This window comes from Notolabrus celidotus, chromosome 16, assembly GCF_009762535.1.
Source record: "Notolabrus celidotus isolate fNotCel1 chromosome 16, fNotCel1.pri, whole genome shotgun sequence".
NCBI classification, from domain to species: Eukaryota; Metazoa; Chordata; class Actinopteri; order Labriformes; family Labridae; genus Notolabrus; species Notolabrus celidotus.
In genome coordinates, this window is record NC_048287.1 from 31091003 (window position 1) to 31111371 (window position 20369).

At 41.2% G+C, this 20369-nt stretch overlaps 1 protein-coding gene and 4 gene segments (V, D, J or C); 3 read left to right on the forward strand and 2 right to left on the reverse strand.

The window, feature by feature from the left end:
* Nucleotides 1-267: 267 nt before the first annotated feature.
* On the reverse strand, nucleotides 268-749 carry LOC117828344. The segment is given in 2 exon segments: nucleotides 268-590; nucleotides 698-749. Coding segments are annotated over 2 exon segments (375 nt in total).
* A 4411-nt stretch (nucleotides 750-5160) lies between these two features.
* On the forward strand, nucleotides 5161-5646 carry LOC117828345. The segment is given in 2 exon segments: nucleotides 5161-5164; nucleotides 5315-5646. Coding segments are annotated over 2 exon segments (336 nt in total).
* A 3169-nt stretch (nucleotides 5647-8815) lies between these two features.
* On the reverse strand, nucleotides 8816-9395 carry LOC117827897. The segment is given in 2 exon segments: nucleotides 8816-9123; nucleotides 9263-9395. Coding segments are annotated over 2 exon segments (360 nt in total).
* Nucleotides 9396-10882: 1487 nt separating this feature from the next.
* LOC117828346 lies at nucleotides 10883-12295 on the forward strand. The segment is given in 3 exon segments: nucleotides 10883-10888; nucleotides 11025-11106; nucleotides 11976-12295. Coding segments are annotated over 3 exon segments (408 nt in total).
* A 6530-nt stretch (nucleotides 12296-18825) lies between these two features.
* The window catches only part of LOC117828347 (fibrinogen C domain-containing protein 1-like), a gene marked incomplete at its 5' end in the record, with an annotated part of 8538 nt that continues 6994 nt past the window's right edge, over nucleotides 18826-20369 (forward strand). The window contains 2 exons of the mRNA XM_034705386.1: nucleotides 18826-18979; nucleotides 20050-20365. Coding sequence (XP_034561277.1) covers nucleotides 18826-18979; nucleotides 20050-20365 — 470 coding nt within the window. The remainder of the gene's footprint in view (nucleotides 18980-20049; nucleotides 20366-20369) is intronic.

Below are 20369 nucleotides of genomic sequence, written 5' to 3' on the forward strand. Positions count from 1 at the left end.
AACCTTCAGTACAGCCTTTAGTTTGAGACGCACTGGTTCCATAAATGAGTGATGGCTTTATGGACATAATCAGTGGGACATGAGGGTTTAAAAAGTATAGCTGTATATCATCAGCATACAGGATGATTTTATGGTGGTGTGTGTTTGATAAGATACTGTGTGTGTGTCTTCAGTGAAGTGTGTCAGTCTCTGCAGAAGCTTCCAGCTGCAGCTGTCAGTTCAGTTTCTGTTCAGTCTGACTGAGGGAGGTTTTTGTACGACGCTTTTTCACTGTGTGAACACAAGCTGACTGTTGATGACATGAACACTCTTACAGTAGTAAACTGCAGCATCTTCAGTCTGGACTCCACTGATGGTCAGAGTGAAGCTAGATCCAGATCCACTGCCTGTAAAACGACCTGGAATCCCTGATGCTCGAGAGCTAGTATACTTAATGAGCAGTTTAGGAGTTTCTCCATCTTTCTGTTGGTACCAGCTCAGATGGTTAGTACTGGAAACACTCGGACTGATCCTACATGAGATGGTGATGGAGCCTCCCGGAGCAGAGCTCAATGCTGCAGGCTGAGTCACTGTGACCTGTCCTCTGGACTCTGAGGATACAGAGACAGAAACATAAAGCAGTGTCAGGGTTTTGTGGGCTTCATTTCAGAGGGACGGATGTTCATAGAGGAGAGGAGTTTGATTCTCTGGACTTTACCTGTGAAGCAGCAGCAGAGGAGAGTCCAGATGAGGACGCAGATCAGAGTCATGTTTTTGAGGAGGAGGAGGAGGATTTCTGTGGCTTCTGTTGTGATGAAGGACAGCTGTCAGTCATCCAGTGTTCAACTCTCAGGACTATAAAATCTCCCAGAGCACTGGAGCATGGTGCTGCTGATGCAAAGTGGCTCTCTATGGAAATGATTGATGGACTAATGAACCTCAGGACATTTCTGTTGAATTCTAGTTTGTCTTTTATCATTTATACACAAAGAGAAATCAATAACAAGTGTAGTCTGATTTTGTATCAAGTAAAAATGTTAACATCACAGTTTTCTGATCAGTTCTTACTGGACATGAATTTATATAAAGTGACTCATCTTGTGAAGTTTTGTTGTATCCATGTCAAAGAGCCGTGTTTGTTAAAGTGGTTTCTTCACAGTCGCTCGTTGAGGTTGTTAAACTGTAGAGGTTTGTTGGTGCAGAAACCAGACTGGGTATTAAATGTCCGACCTGAAATAACAAAGATTATGTTTTTATTTTTGTGTTGATTAATAACTCCAAACATCATTTAAATCTTGTCTTGTCTTTTATGTCTTTGGGGCATCGTTTGTCTTTATTGGACAGGACAGCTGAAGAGAATCATGACATGTGTGGATTGTTTTAAGGACCTAGTCGGCTCCATGTCTCTGTCACTACTCAGCTGTTGATTCAGATCACTTCCTCTTTATCTGAGGGAGGTTTTTGTACGACGTTGTATCACTGTGTGAACGGGAAGCTGCTACACTGCTGACAGTAATAATCTCCTGAATCTTCAGTTTGGACTCCTCTGATGGTCAGAGTGAAGTCAGTCCCAGATCCACTCCCACTGAAACGATCTGAAACTCCAGACTGACGACTTGAAGCAGAATGAATCAAGAGTTTGGGAGATTTTCCAGCTTCCTGAAGGTACCAGTTCAGACAAGTACTAACACTTGAACTGGCTTTACATCTGATAGAAACAGTCTGTCCTGGAACCACAGACTGAGATCCAGGATCCTGAGTCAGGATAATGTCTCCAGATGAACCTGGGACACATGAAGAAGAAGAAACAGATTACTGAGACAAGTCCAGCTTGGAGGAAGACAACCAACATCCAAACAGAAGAGTCTCATTTCTTCAACACAGAGAAACGTTTCTAAAAGTTGTCTCACACGTGATCCTCACCGTGAACAAGGAGCCTCAGGGTGGCCATCAGTAGAATAAATGACTTCATCATTGAGCTGTGGACGTGTCAGTGTCTCTGAAAGGCCTGGACAGCCGCTGATCAACACTGACCTCTTAATGTCTGAGAGCAAAGAGGAAGGACACGTATGCAAACACACAGAGTCAGTCAGATGTGACCGTCCTCAACATATTATGGTGTTTCTCTCCAACAGCTTTGACAACATGAATGTTTCAGTCACAGATTAAATGATGAGGATTTGGCGTTCACAAAGCAACTTTAGCAACATGATGCTTTAAATAAGATTTGATTTTATCTCAAGGAAAATGCAAAAATGTGAGTGTTTGAAGGCAGAAAATATTTGGACATTAAACCAGACTGTAGATACTTATCATAGATGAGGGCAGTCAACTGGGTTTCACTGGATTTACTTCTAGTTTGGACTTCTGCTTAATTAAACAGTTCATATGAGTTTGTTCAAATGTCTAATTGAGACATTTTTAAAAAAGGAGGGGATTATTAATTTAAATAATGTTTGCTTTATGGACATAATCAGTGGGAGATAAGGGTTTGTAAAGTGTAACTGTTTATCATCAGCATACAAGATGATTTTATGGTGGTGTGTGTTTGATAAGATACTGTGTGTGTGTCTTCAGTGAAGTGTGTCAGTCTCTGCAGAAGCTTCCAGCTGCAGCTGTCAGTTCAGTTTCTGTTCAGTCTGACTGAGGGAGGTTTTTGTACGACGCTTTTTCACTGTGTGAACACACCTCCACTGTGATAACTCTGACAGTAGTAAACTGCAGCATCTTCAGTCTGGACTCCACTGATGGTCAGAGTGAAGCTAGATCCAGATCCACTGCCTGTAAAACGACCTGGAATCCCTGATGCTCGATTGCTAATGTAGTAAATGAGCAGTTTAGGAGTTTCTCCATCTTTCTGTTGGTACCAGTGCAGATAGTTATTATTGTTAACATCCTGACTGGTCCTGCATGAGATGGTGATGGAGCCTCCCAGAGCAGAGCTCACTGCTGCAGACTGAGTCACTGTGACCTGTCCTCTGGACTCTGAGGATACAGAGACAGAAACATAAAGCAGCGTCAGGGTTTTGTGGGCTTCATTTCAGAGGGACGGATGTTCATAGAGGAGAGGAGTTTGATTCTCTGGACTTTACCTGTGAAGCAGCAGCAGAGGAGAGTCCAGATGAGGACGCAGATCAGAGTCATGTTTTTGATGAGGAGGAGGAGGAGGATTTCTGTGTCTTCTGTTGTGATGAAGGACAGCTGTCAGTCATCCAGTGTTCAACTCTCAGGACTATAAAGTCTCCCAGAGCACTGGAGCATGGTGCTGCTGATGCAAAGTGGCTCTCTATGGAAATGCTCTGACAGGGTCTTAATTGACACTAATGATACGTTTATCAATGGACTGATTCATTAATTTTAGTTTTGAAAGGACGTCTGCAAAGACCACATCACTCCTGTTTCAGGTTCCCTCCATTGGCTCCTGATACAGATTTTATTGTTGACTTATAAGGACACTCTAGACCCCGGTCGTACCCCGAGGTCCTCAGCTGAGGCTCTGCCCACAGTCGAGGACCAAAGGTGAGCGGGCCTTTCCTGTCAGAGCTTCTCTGGAATAACGTCCCCGGGGAGATCACACTCACAACTTCTTTCTCCTCTTTTAAATCTCTTTTAAAAACACATTTTAATGGATGTGCTTTCACTGGAGATGTCACCTGAGCGTGTTTTAATCCAGATGTTTTATTCTTCTTCAGGCCGTATCACTGGCAGGATTCTATCAGTTTATATTTCTGATCTTTTCATTGTTTTAATCTTTTATCTTTTGTTTTTTTTTTATTCTTCAAACTTTCTTTTATTTCCTTTCTTATTTGATGGTCATGACATTTTTATCTTCCTTTATGTCTCTCTGACTTTGTGGATCTGTTTGCAGTTTTTTAAAAACCTTTGAGTCTTTGTTTTCAGCACTTTGAAACCCTGTTTTAAAAAGTTTTATATAAAAGAGATTATTATTTAAATTAATTAAGATTTAGGTTCAAACTTCTGAAGAAATCCTTTTGAGAAATTATCTCCATTTGAATAAAATATTCTAAATAAAGAATCTTGCAGTTTTAAAATTTGTTGCAATGTTTGATTTAAAGATTGAATTTAATCTGAAATAAATCCTGTGAACAGAGACGCGTTCAGTGAGTTTGTTTGTGTCAGAGTCAGAGAGCCGTGTCTCTCTACAGTCAGAGGTTTTTGTACGGCGGCTCAATGACTTTGTATCACTGTGGTACACTTTCGGTGGAGGAACCAGACTGGATCTTGGAAGTAAGTCAAATATGAACTCTTTATTGTTTCAGGAGCTTCTTTGTTTTTAATGTGAAATCTGTAGGAGATGAATCACTTAGCTTTTTGTTCAAAATGGGAATTTTTTAAGAAAACAGACAAACTTCACGTTGAAAGTTTAAAGTGTTGCAGAAAAAAATGAGAATTTAAATTGTATAACTTTAAAGGCTGAGCAGTTTTTAATGAGTAACTGATTTATTGTCTTACTTTGATGAAGGAGTTACATCTTGAGGGCTGGTAGGTTTAGTTCAGTCAGAGTCAGAGAGCCGTGTCTCTCTACAGTCAGAGGTTTTTGTACGGCGGCTCAATGACTTTGTATCACTGTGGTTCACGTTCGGTGGAGGAACCAGACTGGATGTTGGAAGTAAGTTTCTGTACAACTACTAAATGCTTCAACTGAAATATTGATTTACATTTAGTGTTTTTATGTTTAATTCAGGACGATATTTCCTCATGACTTTGAGTATTTCTGTTTTTATGTCTCCTTTGCCGTGGAACTAAACTCAGAGCAGCTTTACTGAACACATCTTGAAGCGTTCCTGTCAAACTGAAATTTAAAAAACTTGGAGGTTCTAAAAAATCCACCATCTGTTTAACATTTTTAATATTTAATCTTTGATTTGAATTCAACAATCTGTCATAGTCACTTTGTTATCTGAGTTGGTAAGTAAAGCAGAGGAAGGTTTCTGATATGTGTGATCAGAAGTTGTTACAATTTTGACAGTTTTTAAACATTTTGTGCACTTTTTGATCCTTTTGGTTCTAATTTAGATTCTCATGAAGAGCTCTGAAATGCAGTCAGTAGTTTTTATGTGATTGAATTTGCAGTGTAGTTTGATGTGTTTGAGCTGGTTCTGTATGATGAGTGTCTCTGTGCTGATATGCATGAGAGGCTTCTTAAAGGGAAGTGAAACAATGTGTGAGTGAGTGACTGGTGGAGCAGAAAAAACACCTGACACAAACTCCTTCAAGCAGAAGTTCAACTTTCAACATTAAAGCTGTCTCAGTGTCTGCTGTTTGATTGGAAGCTGCGTGGTCCCTGTCCTCTAAGCTGATTGGTGTCTCCTAGGTGATACGCGCCCCACCCTGACGGTGCTTCCCCCCTCCGATAAGGAGCTGCAGCAGGGGACGGCCACGCTCATGTGCCTGGCCAACAAGGGCTTCCCCTCAGGCTGGATTCTGGCCTGGAAGATGGGCGGTGGCGGCAGCATCAGCAGCAGCTGGGAGGAGAGCATGAGCCCTGGGGCGCTGCAGAAGGATGGCCTCTACAGCTGGAGCAGCACCCTGAGGCTCCGTGCAGACCAGTGGAGGAAGGTGGACTCTGTGACCTGTGAGGCCACCCAGGGCTCTCAGACTCTGGTCTCACGGTCCCTGAGCAGAGACCAGTGTCGCCAGTCCTGATCTGACTCACTGGGACCCTGATTCTGTTTGTTCTCTGTTCCTGCTCTCAGTCTAAACTCTCTGTCTCTGGTTCTCTCTTTCAATCATGACATGTTTCATGTTTCAACATTTCACTGTTTCTACTCATGCTGATGGATTCAATGTTTTAAAACAATAAAGATTTTATCTCAAAAGAGCTGTGCCTCTTCCCTGACTTTCTTTCACTTCTTTAACATATTTGTTGCTTTAGTCAAATTAAGTCTTTTTCAAACTTCTGATCTTATAACTAACCTTACAGAAGATCCATAGATGTTTCCACGGTTGTTTATCACGAGTAGAGTGTGACGTATTTGTGCTCGAGTGCAACCAGCAGCATTGAGTTTTAAAAAATAAGAAGCTACCTGTAAGGATTCAAGGTTTTTTATTGTCATACCGAATGGAACGAAATCTTGTTTCTCAGGTCCTGTATAAAAAGAAGTTAAAAATAAAAAATATAAAAATAAAAATATAAATTTTGTTCATATTTGACGAAAAGACTGAGTTATGTAATAATTCAATTGAATGGCAAGGCAAGGCAGCTTTATTTGTATAGAGCATTTCATACACGAGGGCAACTCAATGTGCTTTACATTAAAACATTAAAAGCATTGGAAACATTCAGACAAGCAAAAAAAAGAACATAATTAAAATGACAAATATAATAAAACAGAAAAGAAAAATTAGAAATATATTAAAAATTAAATTAAATTTTTAATTTAAAGTGAGTTAAAATAATCTAAGATAGGAAGGCAGAGGTAAATAAAAAAGTCTTAGTCTTTGATTTAAAAGAGGTGAGAGTTGGAGCAGACCTGCAGCTTTCAGGGAGTGTGTTCCAGATATGTGGTGCATAATGACTAAACGCTGCTTCACCATGTTTCCTTCTGACTCTAGGGACTGAAAGCAGACCGGGACCTGATGACCTCAGAGGTCCAGGTGGTTCATAAAGTAGTAGCAGATCAGCCTAAAGCATTCAGTGCTTTATAAACCATCAGCAGGATTTTAAAGTCGATTCTCTGACAGACAGGAAGCCAGTGTAGAGATCTAAGAACTGGAGTGATGTGGTCTACTTTGTTGGTCCTTGTTAGGACTCGAGCAGCAGCATTCTGTATGAGCTGCAGCCGTCTGATGGACCTTTTAAGGAGTCCTGTAAAGACCCCGTTACAGTAGTCTAGTCTGCTAAAGATAAATGCATGGAGGAGTTTTTCTGCATCCTGCTGAGACATGAGTCCTTTAATCCTTGATATATTCTTAAGGTGATAGTAGGCTGACTTTGTAATGGTCTTAATGTGGCTGCTGAAATTAAGGTCTGAGTCTAAGACTGCACCAAGGTTTCTGGCTTGGTTTGAACATTTCATCTGTGCAGATTGGAGCTGAGCAGTAACCTTTAACCTTTCTTCCTCCAAAAACAATCATTTCAGTTTTTTCTTTGTTTAACTGAAGAAAGTTCTGACTCGTCAAGACTCAGCTCAGACGAAACTGACATTAAATCAGACTGCAGATACTTATCCTGTCATAGATGAGGACAGAGGATTGTGTTCCACTTTATTTTCTTGTATTTGTTCTGGTTTGGACTTCTGCTTAATCAAACAGGTCATATGAGTTTGTTAAAATGTAAAGGGGAGGAATTATGTATTTAAATATGGATGGCTTCATGGACATGAGCCGTGGGAGCTTGTGTGTGTGTGTGTGTGTGTGTGTGTGTGTGTGTGTGTGTGTGTGTGTGTGTGTGTGTGTGTGTGTGTGTGTGTGTGTGTGTGTGTGTGTGTTTGATAAGATACTGTGTGTGTGTCTTCAGTGAAGTGTGTCAGTCTCTGCAGAAGCTTCCAGCTGCAGCTGTCAGTTCAGTTTCTGTTCAGTCTGACTGAGGGAGGTTTTTGTACGACGCTTTTTCACTGTGTGAACACATGCAGACTGTTGATGTAGTGATTACTCTGACAGTAGTAAACTGCAGCATCTTCAGTCTGGACTCCACTGATGGTCAGAGTGAAGCTAGATCCAGATCCACTGCCTGTAAAACGATCTGGAATACCTGATTCTCGAGAGCTGGTATCGTAAATGAGCAGTTTAGGAATTTTTCCATCTTTCTGTTGGTACCAGGCTAGATTATCACCATTAACATTCTGACTGGTCCTGCATGAGATGGTGACGGAGCCTCCTGGAGCAGAGCTCACTGCTGCAGGCTGAGTCACTGTGACCTGTCCTCTGGACTCTGAGGATACAGAGACAGAAACATAAAGCAGCGTCAGGGTTTTGTGGGCTTCATTTCAGAGGGACGGATGTTCATAGAGGAGAGGAGTTTGATTCTCTGGACTTTACCTGTGAAGCAGCAGCAGAGGAGAGTCCAGATGAGGACGCAGATCAGAGTCATGTTTTTGATGAGGAGGAGGAGGATTTCTGTGGCTTCTGTTGTGATGAAGGACAGCTGTCAGTCATCCGGTGTTCAACTCTCAGGACTATAAACTCTCCCAGAGCACTGGAGCATGGTGCTGCTGATGCAAAGTGGCTCTCTATGGAAATGCTCTGTCCAAGCTCCTGGTGTTGGTATTCTCTCCACCAGGGGTCCCTTTCTCGTTCTCCATCTCTGTTCAGTTTTTTAAAGTTCTCCCTCATCCATACATTAATATCAGAAACAGAGGCGATGAAGGATTAAAGTGTAACTGGGTTGTTGGTGAGACAAAGATGTTAAACTGAGTGTCGTCTGCATAAAAATTGATAATGGACATGATGAGAGATGATACGACCAAGTGGAAGTATGTACAGTGAGAATAAAAGAGGCCCAAGAATTCTTCCTTGAGGAATGTTGTTGTTAAAATCACGTGTCTCAGACTCACAAGCACTGAGGCTGATAAATAATTATCTGTTCAGAAGAAAAGAAGTGAACCAGGCTAAAACACCATCAGAGAGACCAGCCCATTTCTCCAGAGTCTGCAGTCGTCCACATCTGTATGATGTGTCATTGCACAGCAACAAACATGCTGGTCAAAATAACTGAAGACAGATAAGCTACATTTTATTAGCTGATGTTGAAACCTACAGAACTCAATGGATAAGTGTCTGGACTGTTCCGTTGGCTCTGTGTCTCTGTCACTACACGGCTGTTGATTCAGATCACTTCCTCTTTATCTGAGGGAGGTTTTTGTACGACGTTGAATCACTGTGTGAACGGGCGGTTGTTATGCTGCTGACAGTAATAATCTCCTGCATCCTCAGGTTGGACTCCTCTGATGGTCAGAGTAAAGTCAGTCTGATGGGCTGTCGCACTGAATCGATCTGGAACTCCAGACTGACGGGATGTGGTATCAACAATCAGGAGTTTAGGAGCCTCTCCTGTTTTCTGAAGGTACCAGTCGATGTCGTCACCTATCAGTCTGCTGGATTTACATCTGATAGAAACAGTCTGTCCTGGGAGAGCAGACTGAGATCCAGGATCCTGAGTCAGGATAATGTCTCCAGATGAACCTGGGACACATGAAGAAGAAGAAACAGATTACTGAGACAAGTCCAGCTTGGAGAAAGACAACCAACATCCAAACAGAAGAGTCTCATTTCTTCAACACAGAGAAACGTTTCTAAAAGTTGTCTCACACGTGATCCTCACCGTGAACAAGGAGCCTCAGGGTGGCCATCAGTAGAATAAATGACTTCATCATTGAGCTGTGGACGTGTCAGTGTCTCTGAAAGGCCTGGACAGCCGCTGATCAACACTGACCTCTTAATGTCTGAGAGCAAAGAGGAAGGACACGTATGCAAACACAAAGAGTCAGTCAGATGTGACCGTCCTCAACATATTATGGTGTTTCTCTCCAACAGCTTTGACAACATGAATGTTACAGTCACAGATTAAATGATGAGGATTTGGAGTTCACAAAGCAACTTTAGTGACATGATGCTTTAAATGAGATTTGATTTTATTTCAAGGAAAATGCAAAAATGTGAGAGTTTGAAGGCAGAAAATATTTGGACATTAAACCAGACTGTAGATACTTATCATAGATGAGGGCAGTCGACTGGGTTTCACTGGATTTACTTCTAGTTTGGACTTCTGCTTAATTAAACAGTTCATATGAGTTTGTTCAAATGTCTAATTGAGACATTTTTAAAAAAGGTGGGGATTATTAATTTAAATAATGTTTGCTTTATGGACATAATCAGTGGGAGATAAGGGTTTGTAAAGTTTGACTGTATATCATCAGCATACAAGATGATTTTATGGTGGTGTGTGTTTGATAAGATACTGTGTGTGTGTGTGTGTGTGTGTGTGTGTCTTCAGTGAAGTGTGTCAGTCTCTGCAGAAGCTTCCAGCTGCAGCTGTCAGTTCAGTTTCTGTTCAGTCTGACTGAGGGAGGTTTTTGTACGACGCTTTTTCACTGTGTGCACACCCACTGACTGTTGATGTGATGTGCACTTTGACAGTAGTAAACTGCAGCATCTTCAGTCTGGACTCCACTGATGGTCAGAGTGAAGCTAGATCCAGATCCACTGCCTGTAAAACGATTTGGAATACCTGATTCTCGAGTGCTAGCATAGTAAATGAGCAGTTTAGGAGTTTCTCCATCTTTCTGTTGGTACCAGGCTAAACGGTGGTAGCTGTCAACATAAACATCCTGACTGGTCCTGCATGAGATGGTGACGGAGCCTCCCGGAGCAGAGCTCACTGCTGCAGGCTGAGTCACTGTGACCTGTCCTCTGGACTCTGAGGATACAGAGACAGAAACATAAAGCAGCGTCAGGGTTTTGTGGGCTTCATTTCAGAGGGACGGATGTTCATAGAGGAGAGGAGTTTGATTCTCTGGACTTTACCTGTGAAGCAGCAGCAGAGGAGAGTCCAGATGAGGACGCAGATCAGAGTCATGTTTTTGATGAGGAGGAGGAGGAGGATTTCTGTGGCTTCTGTTGTGATGAAGGACAGCTGTCAGTCATCCAGTGTTCAACTCTCAGGACTATAAACTCTCCCAGAGCACTGGAGCATGGTGCTGCTGATGCAAAGTGGCTCTCTATGGAAATGCTCTGACTCATTCCAACAGGGACTGGGATCACTGTCAGCATGCTCCTTATCGATCATCAATACGTGGATCAAAGAAATGATTGACAAAGTGTTGCTTCAGCTTCGTATGTTTCAGTGTTTGTGATGAATGCAGAAAGATGTTCCTTCAGATGGTCTTGTGTCTGATTCAGGTCTCTGGGGGTAGTTTTCACTCGGACTGTAAAAACTGTAAGAATGGATGTAAAGTTGTAATAAACTCAGAAAAGCTGTGTGACTGTTTGACAAATCTAAATCAAAGAGTGACTTCTTTGAAGATCAGGAAGAGTGTGTGTTGAGTTTGTTTGTGTCAGAGTCAGAGAGCCGTGTCTCTCTACAGTCAGAGGTTTTTGTACGGCGGCTCAATGACTTTGTATCACTGTGGTACACGTTCGGTGGAGGAACCAGACTGAATGTTAACGGTAAGTCACTTTCTACTTCTCCACAAACTCTAAATCAATCATTGCTCTGATTTTTATTGAACAGAAACAAATATTAAGTCTGCTGAATTCAATGTGATATACCGGGTGTGAGCATTTCTTCAGTGTTTGACAGATAACACTCAGTCTGATGAGTCTGTAGTTTGACTCCAGAGATCTCACTCACAGTTTGGACTCTCTCAACATTTGATTGTTGTGAAAAAGTACAGTTCATTCTAGAAGACATTTCTCTCTGTTCATTCTGCATTTAAAGATCTTTGTCTCAAACTTTGACTCCATGATATTTTGAATCATCATGTGAAACTTTCAGCGATTAAAACCTCCAAGTATTTCTTCAGTGAGAGTGTTCTCTGTAAAAACTGCTCCAGTCTAACTTCACATCCTGACTTTAATCCCTCATTCTGAGGACCTCTCTACAGCTGCTTATACTGACAGTCCGCTTCAGATGAAAGTCCTTGTTAGTGAAGTGTTCAGTGGTAAAGTCTTTCTTGTGTGCTGGTTCCACGCTGAATAAAAACTCTCTGTATCTGAGGACTTTTGGACCGGCTGAAGTCTTGTGGTCTTTTTCAGACGGTGGAATGTTTAAACGCTGATGTTACACTTTGTTCATCACACCAAAGAGTTCCCCTCCTGACACTTCATCTGTAGTCCTGAAACACGTCTGTTGCCACGCTTCAGCAGTGATGCCTGTCTGTTGCCGTGGTTACTGAGACCAGAGAGGGAAGTGAAACACAGAGGACCGGTTTCACCCGTCCTGAGGACGAGCATCAGACCCAGCAGCAGCAGCCCGCTTTTCTTTCCCTCACTAACTGAACTTTCTTCATGTGGTCTCTCTCTGTCTGGTTTCTCAGTGGGTCTAGTGCGCCCCGCCCTGACGGTGCTTCCCCCCTCCGATAAGGAGCTGCAGCAGGGGACGGCCACACTCATGTGCCTGGCCAACAAGGGCTTCCCCTCAGACTGGAGTCTGGCCTGGAAGGTGGACGACAGAAGGAGCAGCGGGGAGCAGAGCAGGAGCCCCGGAGCGCTGCAGAAGGACGGCCTTTACAGCTGGAGCAGCACCCTGAGGCTCCCTGCAGACCAGTGGAGGAAGCTGGGCTCTGTGACCTGTGAGGCCACCCAGGGCTCCCAGACTCCACTCTCAGAGACACTGAGGAGAGACCAGTGTTCCTAGTCCTGACTCACTGGAACTCTGCTCCTGGTCTCTCTATGCTCTCTGCTGCTGTCTCTCTCTCTCTCTTTATTTCACAGCTTTCAGCACAAACATTTACCAGCTTGTTGTTTTCTTTGAGTTTCATTAACAGACAATAAAAATCTGTCAATCAAATTCATTGTTTGTGTTTGTGACTTTATTTGATCTTCATGAGTATTTTTCAAGAGGGGAAGAATGATGGATTTAAATAACGGTGACTTTATGGACATAATCAGTGGGACATGAGGGTTTAAAAAGTATAGCTGTAAATCATCAGCATACAGGATGATTTTATGTGTTTGATAAGATACTGTGTGTGTGTCTTCAGTGAAGTGTGTCAGTCTCTGCAGAAGCTTCCAGCTGCAGCTGTCAGTTCAGTTTCTGTTCAGTCTGACTGAGGGAGGTTTTTGTACGACGCTTTTTCACTGTGTGAACACACTCTGACTGTTGATTTCATGATAACTCTGACAGTAGTAAACTGCAGCATCTTCAGTCTGGACTCCACTGATGGTCAGAGCAAAGTTTGAGTGTGATCCACTGCCTGTAAAACGATCTGGAATCCCTGATACTCGAGTGCTAGCACGATAAATGAGCCGTTTAGGAGTTTCTCCATCTTTCTGTTGGTACCAGGCTAAACGGTGGTAGCTGCTATAAACATAAACATTCTGACTGGTCCTGCATGAGATGGTAACGGAGCCTCCTGGAGCAGAGCTCACTGCTGCAGGCTGAGTCACTGTGAACTGTCCTCTGGACTCTGAGGATACAGAGACAGAAACATAAAGCAGCGTCAGGGTTTTGTGGGCTTCATTTCAGAGGGACGGATGTTCATAGAGGAGAGGAGTTTGATTCTCTGGACTTTACCTGTGAAGCAGCAGCAGAGGAGAGTCCAGATGAGGACGCAGATCAGAGTCATGTTTTTGATGAGGAGGAGGAGGAGGATTTCTGTGTCTTCTGTTGTGATGAAGGACAGCTGTCAGTCATCCAGTGTTCAACTCTCAGGACTATAAACTCTCCCAGAGCACTGGAGCATGGTGCTGCTGATGCAAAGTGACTCTCTATGGAAATGCTCTGACTCACTCCAACAGGGTCTAAATTACACTGATGATAATGTTTGATGATAATCACTGGACCGGTCTCTTCAAGGGACCATTGAGTAAACATAATTTAATAATAAAGGCATTAGATCTTGTATTTACACTTCTAGAAAGAAGAAGTTTAAAATTCAAACAATGAAGGTACCAGCTAAATACACAAGAAAACCAACTAAGCAATATATTACAGCTCATGTATAGTCAGCATGTTGTTTGTGTTCGTGTCTTGCTCATGCAGTAAGGTTTCTAATTTGCATAACCACCAATTCACCAAACATTCTCCTGCTTATTACCAGGCTTCCAACTAAAGACAAGACATGTCATCAGAAGATATTGATTTAATAAATGATTTATTTACACAACGAATAAACAATACTCCCTCTGATTCCACCGTCCAGAACAACTTCCATATGTTAGCTACTTCTTCTACGTGATCATACTCAGCAGCTTGACATCCTCTGTATTCAGAGGATGTCGATTATGAAGTTATCTTTAATTATTGTAGTTAATCTGTACCATCGACCATGAGGAAGGGTTCACTACAGTTCATTACTGCAGGGTTTCAGGCTGACAACCTTCAGTACAGCCTTTAGTTTGAGACGCACTGGTTCCATAAATGAGTGATGGCTTTATGGACATAATCAGTGGGACATGAGGGTTTAAAAAGTATAACTGTATATCATCAGCATACAGGATGATTTTATGGTGGTGTGTGTTTGATAAGATACTGTGTGTGTGTCTTCAGTGAAGTGTGTCAGTCTCTGCAGAAGCTTCCAGCTGCAGCTGTCAGTTCAGTTTCTGTTCAGTCTGACTGAGGGAGGTTTTTGTACGACGCTTTTTCACTGTGTGAACACCCACTGACTGTTGATGTTATGAAGACTCTGACAGTAGTAAACTGCAGCATCTTCAGTCTGGACTCCACTGATGGTCAGAGTGAAGCTAGATCCAGATCCACTGCCTGTAAAACGATCTGGAATCCCTGATACTCGAGTGCTAGTAATATAAATGAGCAGTTTAGTAGTTTCTCCATCTTTCTGTTGGTACCAGTGCAGATAGCTATTACCATGAACATTCTGACTGATCCTGCATGAGATGGTGACGGAGCCTCCCGGAGCAGAGCTCACTGCTGCAGACTGAGTCACTGTGACCTGTCCTCTGGACTCTGAGGATACAGAGACAGAAACATAAAGCAGCGTCAGGGTTTTGTGGGCTTCATTTCAGAGGGACGGATGTTCATAGAGGAGAGGAGTTTGATTCTCTGGACTTTACCTGTGAAGCAGCAGCAGAGGAGAGTCCAGATGAGGACGCAGATCAGAGTCATGTTTCTGATGAGGAGGAGGAGGATTTCTGTGTCTTCTGTTGTGATGAAGGACAGCTGTCAGTCATCCAGTGTTCAACTCTCAGGACTATAAAGTCTCCCAGAGCACTGGAGCATGGTGCTGCTGATGCAAAGTGGCTCTCTATGGAAATGATTGATGGACTAATGAACCTCAGGACATTTCTGTTGAATTCTAGTTTGTCTTTTATCATTTATAAACAAAGAGAAATCAATAACAAGTGTAGTCTGATTTTGTATCAAGTAAAAATGTTAACATCACAGTTTTCTGATCAGTTCTTACTGGACATGAATTTATATAAAGTGACTCATCTTGTGAAGTTTTGTTGTATCCATGTCAAAGAGCCGTGTTTGTTAAAGTGGTTTCTTCACAGTCGCTCGTTGAGGTTGTTAAACTGTAGAGGTTTGTTGGTGCAGAAACCAGACTGGGTATTAAATGTCCGACCTGAAATAACAAAGATTATGTTTTTATTTTTGTGCTGATTAATAACTCCAAACATCATTTAAATCTTGTCTTGTCTTTTATGTCTTTGGGGCATCGTTTGTCTTTATTGGACAGGACAGCTGAAGAGAATCATGACATGTGTGGATTGTTTTAAGGACCTAGTCGGCTCCATGTCTCTGTCACTACTCAGCTGTTGATTCAGATCACTTCCTCTTTATCTGAGGGAGGTTTTTTTACGACGTTGTATCACTGTGTGAGCGGCCAGCTGTTACACTGCTGACAGTAATAATCTCCTGAATCATCAGTTTGGACTCCTCTGATGGTCAGAGTGAAGTCAGTCCCAGATCCACTCCCACTGAAACGATCTGAAACTCCAGACTGACGACTTGAAGCAGAATGAATCAAGAGTTTGGGAGATTTTCCAGCTTCCTGAAGGTACCAGTGCAGACAAGTACTAACACTTGAACTGGCTTTACATCTGATAGAAACAGTCTGTCCTGGAACCACAGACTGAGATCCAGGATCCTGAGTCAGGATAATGTCTCCAGATGAACCTGGGACACATGAAGAAGAAGAAACAGATTACTGAGACAAGTCCAGCTTGGAGAAAGACAACCAACATCCAAACAGAAGAGTCTCATTTCTTCAACACAGAGAAACGTTTCTAAAAGTTGTCTCACACGTGATCCTCACCGTGAACAAGGAGCCTCAGGGTGGCCATCAGTAGAATAAATGACTTCATCATTGAGCTGTGGACGTGTCAGTGTCTCTGAAAGGCCTGGACAGCCGCTGATCAACACTGACCTCTTAATGTCTGAGAGCAAAGAGGAAGGACACGTATGCAAACACACAGAGTCAGTCAGATGTGACCGTCCTCAACATATTATGGTGTTTCTCTCCAACAGCTTTGACAACATGAATGTTTCAGTCACAGATTAAATGATGAGGATTTGGAGTTCACAAAGCAACTTTAGTGACATGATGCTTTTAATGAGATTTGATTTTGTTTCAAGGAAAATGCAAAAATGTGAGTGTTTGAAGGCAGAAAATATTTGGACATTAAACCAGACTGTAGATACTTATCATAGATGAGGGCAGTCGACTGGGTTTCACTGGATTTACTTCTAGTTTGGACTTCTGCTTAATTAAACAGTTCATATGAGTTTGTTCAAATGTCTAATTGAGAGGTTTTTAAAAAAGGAGGGGATTATTAATTTAAATAATGTTTGCTGTATGAACATAATCAGTGGGAAATGAGGGTTTGTAAAGTGTAACTGTATATCATCAGCATACAGGATGATTTATGGTGGTGTGTGTTTGATAAGATACTGTGTGTGTGTCTTCAGTGAAGTGTGTCAGTCTCTGCAGAAGCTTCCAGCTGCAGCTGTCAGTTCAGTTTCTGTTCAGTCTGACTGAGGGAGGTTTTTGTACGACGCTTTTTCACTGTGTGAACACATACTGACTGTTGATGTAGTGAAAACTCTGACAGTAGTAAACTGCAGCATCTTCAGTCTGGACTCCACTGATGGTCAGAGTGAAGCTAGATCCAGATCCACTGCCTGTAAAACGATCTGAAATCCCTGATTCTCGAGTGCTAGCATACTTAATGAGCAGTTTAGGAGTTTCTCCATCTTTCTGTTGGTACCAGAACATACAGTTATTACTATAAACATCCTGACTGGTCCTGCATGAGATGGTGACGGAGCCTCCCGGAGCAGAGCTCAATGCTGCAGGCTGAGTCACTGTGACCTGTCCTCTGGACTCTGAGGATACAGAGACAGAAACATAAAGCAGCGTCAGGGTTTTGTGGGCTTCATTTCAGAGGGACGGATGTTCATAGAGGAGAGGAGTTTGATTCTCTGGACTTTACCTGTGAAGCAGCAGCAGAGGAGAGTCCAGATGAGGACGCAGATCAGAGTCATGTTTTTGATGAGGAGGAGGAGGATTTCTGTGGCTTCTGTTGTGATGAAGGACAGCTGTCAGTCATCCAGTGTTCAACTCTCAGGACTATAAACTCTCCCAGAGCACTGGAGCATGGTGCTGCTGATGCAAAGTGGCTCTCTATGGAAATGCTCAGACTCACTCCAACAGGGATTTAGATCATGCTGATGATGATGTTAACGAAGGATCAATAAATGAATCACACAACTGGTGAAATAATGTTGAGTCATTTCGAGTCATGCTTCTATTTTGCATTGTGCACACTGACAATAACAGCAGCAATTCTCCACATTTAGCTCCAAAACATCATAAAAATGTAGTGTACATTTTCAAATATAAATATTAAATATAAATCTAAATGTTTGAATTTGTACAGGGTGCCTTTCATACCAAAATAAAAGCTTCATAAAGTGATACAGATATCCCAACCATAGTCTGTCATCCTGACTCCTTCGGGTTACTAGACGGACTGCCGGCCTTAAAAATGTTAGAAAGCCAGTTTTGGAGTCCATAAAGAGATTTCACAACGCTCAGAGACAGAACTGACCCAGACTAAGATCCAGACAAGCTGAGATGCTTTAAGTCTGGATCTTTTTTATGAAGCTTTTATTTTAGCATCTCATCTTTTCCAGTGTGTATTTCCAAAGAAGGTAATATTTAGGATCGCAGAGCAACATTTAACATTTATATTTAGATTGATACTTAATATTTATATTTATATTTACATTTTAACATTTATCTTTATATTTAACATTTAGATTCAACATTTAACATTTATATTTTTGTGAATTAGTTATGATATTTTGCATGTATTTTATATAACTTATATTTATATTTAAAATTAGACATTTAGATATATATTTAATATGTAAACTTAACATTTAAATATAATATTTAACATTTATTTTTCATATTCATATTTGACTTTGATATTTACCATTTAGAATTAACATTTAACATCTTTATTTATTTTTAAAATTCATGTTTACCATTTATATTTAACATTAATTTTTAACATTTATATTTATATCTAATAATAAACATTCAACATTAAACATTTTGATATATATTTAATATGTAAACTTAACATTTAAATATAATATTTAACATTTATATTCATATTCATATTTGACTTTGATATTTACCATTTAGAATTAACATTTAACATCTTTATTTATTTTTAATATTCATGTTTACCATTTATATTTAAAATTAATTCTTAACATTTATATTAATATCTAATAATAAACATTCAACATTTAGATATATATTTAATATTTATGCTTAACATTTAAATTTAATATTTAACATTTATATTCATATATAACATTAATACTGACATTTAATATTTAGATTTAGATTTACCATTTTGATTTTACTGTGATTGCAACCAAAAATATTTTTTACAACAAAATTAAATATGAAGAAGATCATAAATATTCTTCTAATTGTGATAAAAATTTGACTCTTAAAATTTACATTATGATTTTATGACATTTTGGAGTTAAATGTTGAGAATTGTTGTTGATATTTTCAGTGTGCTCAACCTTACAAACGGCGCCCCATATCTTCAGTCTTATTAATCTTGTGTTGAAGAAAATGGATTTCAAATGATTCTTAAATAAATAAATATCTGAGAAAATGTTTCTTTTTGAAAATGTGTTGCAATGTTTGAATGTCTGCTCCCGTTTTCTCCTGAAGGTCTTTCAGGCAGAGACTCATTCAGGAGACTCTGTTTGTGTCAGAGTCAGAGAGCCGTGTCTCTCTACAGTCAGAGGTTTTTGTACGGCGGCTCAATGACTTTGTATCACTGTGGTACACGTTCGGTGGAGGAACCAGACTGGATGTTGGAAGTAAGTCAAATTTTCACTCTTTTTTTAAATCAGTAACTTATTTTTGTTTCTCTTTTTTCACATTCAAGACTGATGGAAACAGATATTATCATTTCCTCTCCTGTTGCATGTTTTAGAGGTGATGTGGACAAAGCTGAGGTGAAAGGATTTAGGTTTTTAAAGAAGTAACATAAAAGTGTAATAAAGCTTAAAGTGTACATCAGACCAGAATCATCATTTTTAAATACTTGACTTTCAGTCTCAGGGTAGAGTTCAGTCTTGAAGTGATGGTAGGTTTAGTTCAGTCAGAGTCAGAGAGCCGTGTCTCTCTACAGTCAGAGGTTTTTGTACGGCGGCTCAATGACTTTGTATCACTGTGGCTCACGTTCGGTGGAGGAACCAGACTGGATGTTGGAAGTAAGTTTAAATTTCAACTCTTAATCTTTTAGAGACAGAATCGTTTAAATCCTCGTTGGTAACAGAACTACTTCTTTAAATTTCGTCTCTTTAATCGTTGATTTTTTTCATCCTTGTTTTTGTGCCGTGGAGGTAAACTCAGGACAGCTGCACTGAACCTAGTTTGACTCAGTCTAGTCAGAAGTTGTTGAAAGTTAAAAAGCTTGAAGTTGATGAAAAATTTATTCTCTTTTCTTCTTTGTTCTAACATCATATTTTACACTGCAGTGAAAACTTTGAAGGATATTTCTCTCATTGAGGCGTTTGAAGAGTTTTTAATCTGATTATCATTTTGATTCACATGAAGCACGTTTGAGTTTCGTCCCCTCTGAATAGTTCAACATGTTTTACAGAGGTTTGAATGATTTGATGAGTTTCTGTCAGATATTGAATTTGTAGTTTGATGTGTTTGAGCTGGTTCTGTATGATGAGTGTCTCTGTGCTGATATGCATGAGAGGCTTCTTAAAGGGAAGTGAAACAATGTGTGAGTGAGTGACTGGTGGAGCAGAAAAAACACCTGACACAAACTCCTTCAAGCAGAAGTTCAACTTTCAACATTAAAGCTGTCTCAGTGTCTGCTGTTTGATTGGAAGCTGTGTGGTCCCTGTCCTCTAAGCTGATTGGTGTCTCCTAGGTGATACGCGCCCCACCCTGACGGTGCTGCCCCCCTCCGATAAGGAGCTGCAGCAGGGGACGGCCACGCTCATGTGCCTGGCCAACAAGGGCTACCCCTCAGGCTGGATTCTGGCCTGGAAGATGGGCGGTGGCGGCAGCATCAGCAGCAGCTGGGAGGAGAGCATGAGCCCCGGGGCGCTGCAGAAGGACGGCCTCTACAGCTGGAGCAGCACCCTGAGGCTCCCTGTAGACCAGTGGAGGAAGTTGGGCTCTGTGACCTGTGAGGCCACCCAGGGCTCTCAGACTCTGGTCTCACGGTCCCTGAGCAGAGACCAGTGT